The sequence below is a fragment of the Mesitornis unicolor genome, unplaced genomic scaffold (genome assembly GCF_000695765.1).
Source record: "Mesitornis unicolor isolate BGI_N332 unplaced genomic scaffold, ASM69576v1 scaffold41487, whole genome shotgun sequence".
Lineage (NCBI taxonomy): Eukaryota > Metazoa > Chordata > Aves > Mesitornithiformes > Mesitornithidae > Mesitornis > Mesitornis unicolor.
The window spans coordinates 16,958-20,615 of record NW_010196531.1 but is presented as its reverse complement, the minus strand read 5'-3'; the positions used below and the strand labels follow the sequence as shown (position 1 = coordinate 20,615).

At 60.4% G+C, this 3,658-nt stretch overlaps 1 protein-coding gene across 1 annotated transcript in view; it reads left to right on the top strand.

Moving 5' to 3' along the window:
* Positions 1 to 312: 312 nt before the first annotated feature.
* LOC104543816 (band 4.1-like protein 1) overlaps positions 313 to 3,658 on the top strand; it is a gene marked incomplete at both ends in the record, with an annotated part of 18,946 nt that continues 15,600 nt past the window's right edge. Inside the window, 2 exons of the mRNA XM_010188511.1 lie at positions 313 to 348; positions 2,233 to 2,424. Coding sequence (XP_010186813.1) covers positions 313 to 348; positions 2,233 to 2,424 — 228 coding nt within the window. The remainder of the gene's footprint in view (positions 349 to 2,232; positions 2,425 to 3,658) is intronic.

The following is a 3,658-nucleotide window of genomic DNA, read 5'->3' as shown; positions in this document are numbered from 1 at the left end:
TCTGCTCAGCTCGGATTCCCCAGCGCTCTCCCAGTGCTCTCAAGGTTGGTCTGAGAGCAGGCTGGTCCTGGGAGCAGCCCCAGTGGGGACAGGGACAGGCCAGGCACACTGGTGCCCACCACTGCCCGGGCACAGCCCACACACTCCCTGCCCTGGCCCCGGGCTGGCCCAGGGACACTCCAGCCCATTTCACTGTGAGGGGAGGGGGAGGCCGATCCTTCTGCCCTACCAGTCCCTCAGCTGAACTGGGATGTTTGTGGCAGTTCCCTCACTGACCCTGCTGGTTACTTTTAACCCTCTCTTTGCTGCCAGCCGGAGCATGAAACAACTCCCAGGCACAAGCAGGAGGTATTCTCTCTCTGGAGTATTGTAGTCCTCATCGGTGCATCATATTGTCCATCCTTCCCAAAGCAACACTGTGTGTCACCCTATTTACTGGAATACAAGATGCACCAGGGCAGGGGGGTTGATTGCTAGAGAAGCCCGATGAGCAGAGGACTGGGGTTCTGCCCCAGCGCGCACACGGCATCTTCTATCCCACTAAGTAAGGTCGTCCTAATCGTACGTGCGAGCAAGAGCCCTCCCAAGGCGCAACGGCCAGGCCCCCCCGCCCAGTCCTTGGCCCATTGGGAAGACCTGGCTTCTCCTCGTGTTACTGACCCTGCCATGTCCTCGCCTCGTGTCTCCTCTCCGTCCAGCCCCGTGGCCTTGGCTCTCCCGTGGACGCTGGTCCCATTGTTCCCGTCCCACGCTCTGCTTTTGCCTGACCTGAGCTGCCCCTGTCCCCTCAGTCCCCCGCTCCCACAGAGAGCCAGGCTGGAGCCCCTTGCAGCGCTGCGCCTGCCATCCCACCTTGCTGGGGGAAAACGGGGCTCAGAGCTGCCTTCAGCGCCCGCTCAGCTGTGCAGGGGGGCAGGCGCTGACACCCACCCACTGTGCTAGCAGGCAGCTGCCTGCATCTGCCCAGCCTGAGAGCAGGCGGACACAGAGAAGAGGGAGGCTGTGCCCTCCCATGCGCAAACTCCTGGTTCCGCGGTGACCACCCCATCAGGAACAATTCACCCCTGCCAAAAATCCGCAGCTGCCCCCCGGGGATTTCCCCTCCGCTCGCAGTGGGACGTCGATCCTTGCTGGGGCAGCCGCAGGCAGGCGATGGGATTTACCATGCTGGCATCGCGCAGCCCTCCCTGTCCTGCTGGGCACTGCACGGCAGACCCCGCAGGGGTGGTGGGCACCGGTGCCAGTCCCTCCCTTGCCCACCCCATTGCTTCCTCTGCTGCATGTGCATGTGCTGCTCCCCCGGCGCACCCTGAGCCCAGAGGTGGGCAAACCACAAAGCTCCTGGCTTGGGCACCCATGGCTTGAGGGGGAGATTTTTCATGAGTGGTGCCAAGCCTCCAGGATCTGGAAAATTCGGTAGTTTTTCACAGGACTCTCCTGGGTCTCTAGGCTGTGGCGGAACAGCAGGGAGGTGTTTGAGGTGACTCTTCGAACCTCGGAAGAGGTTTGAGTTGGAATTGGAAGGAGCAGCTGGGGTTTCTTGCTTCTGCTGGTTTTTGCCCTGAGCCAGTTTGCCCACCTCTGCGGCAGGACGAGGGGAGCCACCCAGGTGCCTGCACCGTCACCACACAACGATCGAACGCCTAAACCCTGCCTTGTGCTTGAGCACTCTGAGCCGTCCTCTCTCCACAGCAGGCCTGACCCCCCTACCCCTGGTTGGTCCATGGTGCTCCAGGCTTGGATCCATGCTGGGCATCTCTTACCGTGATGCTCTTGAGCTCCTGCCCTTCAGTAGAAGCCCATTTGGCTTCATTTTCTGTTGGAAACAGCGGTTTCCTGCCCTGCTGGGGTGGGATCTCAGCCTCTCTTTGTGCCTGGTGCGAGGGAGTGGCAGAGGAGGCTGACAGTGTTTCCGATCTGGCCCGGTCCCTTGTGGATCCCAGGGAAGAGCCCACCCTGTTTCTCCACGTGGCTTAGCTTGCCCTCAGCAGGCTGTGCCGGTCACAGAGAGGAGCCTTCCACGTGCCTTCAGCCGAGTGCTGCCTTTTTGCTGCTCCTTGCAATGATCTTAGTGAGAACTGCAGACCCAAGTGCTTTGACACGCTCTTCTTTTGGCTTTTGAGACCCGAAATTCAAGCCCAGCGTGAAGCAAAGCCTCCCAGTGCCCTTGCTCATCTCTTTCGCTTTGCCTGGTGCTTTAATCATGGTTCTCTTCCTCTCTCCTTCCCCAAGTTTTTAGACAAGCCAGAAGATGTTTTGCTGAAGCATCAGGCCAGCATCAACGAGCTGAAGCGGACCCTGAAGGAGCCCAACAGCAAACTGGTTCACAGGGACCGGGACAGGAGGCTTCCTTCCTCACCAGCCTCTTCCTCACCCAAACATGAGGATGAAACACCAAAGGGAACCCCAGAAAAGGCCGGCGAGGTTTGTTCTGCTGCTTCTGTTATGGAGGGGATGAGGTTGTTCGTTTTCGGGGCTCTGGGTCTGCTCTGGGGCATCGTGGTGGAAATTACGTGGTGGGGACTTGGAGTGGAGGGAGGGAGCCTTTGGCCAGGCCGTTGTCTCTAAGATTTGTAAAGAGCTGACTGCTTTCTCACTGCTCGTACGGATCTCCCCTTGTGCCCAGGCACTGTATGAGGTGAACTTCTCATCCTCCTCCAGAGGGCTGTGTTTCGGGGGCACCTGAGAGTTGGGCTGTGGCTTTGTTGGCCCATGAGGCCGGGCTTTCCTCACCCTGGTACCAGCAGGGCTGCAGTTGGGGCAGTGCCCGCTGCAGCTCTTGCCCAAGGGATGTCCTCAGCAGAGCAGGACCAGACGCCTGTGCAGAGGTGCCCTATGGTGCTGTCACCAGCTGGGACCCGGGTGGAGGGATGCACAGTGGCATGCTGGTGTCCTCCACACCCGTCCTCCCCTCCTGGCCTTCTGTCTGCTGGCTTTGTGGTGGGAGACAGCAAGTGTGAAACTTCACAGTGGGACCACAAGTGGGACCACCTTAGGGGCTGGAATTGGGGGTGCCAGGACATGCAGAGCCCCCCAGTGCCATGTGAGGGGTGTGGATGTGGTGCAGTGGGTGCTCCGTGGTGCTGGGGTCCTGGTGGGCTTGGTACAAGGCAGCGCGTGGCAAGGGCGTCCCCACTGCCAGCTTGGGTGCCTTCTCCTTGTGTGCTGTCCCCTCCGTGGTGGGCTCTGACCAGTGGCAGGGCCGGGGGGGGGGCTGGCACCGGGGCGTCCTTGGGACCCGCCAGTGGCCATGGCTCCAGGCAGGGTGGAGGCCACACGTGGGGCCCACTCTGCCCCAGCACCCTCCCAGGACAGCCTTGTGGTGGCACTGGGCTGTGAGGAGGATGTGGGGCACTGCACGGCCAGGGGCTCTCTGTGGGGGATTCGTGATGTGCACGGGTGCTGCTGGTCCCCAGCACCGACCGGAGACCCAGGACTGCAAGGTGACCTGGGTGAGGGGAGCTCACAGCCCTGCATCAAAGCATGGAGCTGGGCAGAGGAAGAGGGGCTTCACCTTGTATCTCTTTTACAAGCAAATATATAAAAAGTGCAGAGATGTAAATGGAGCACCTAGAGCTGGCGTAGCTGTGACCTCTGTCCATCCACCCACCCATTTTTTCCTTCATTCTTTCTCATGTGCTCTCTCTCTGTCTCTCTG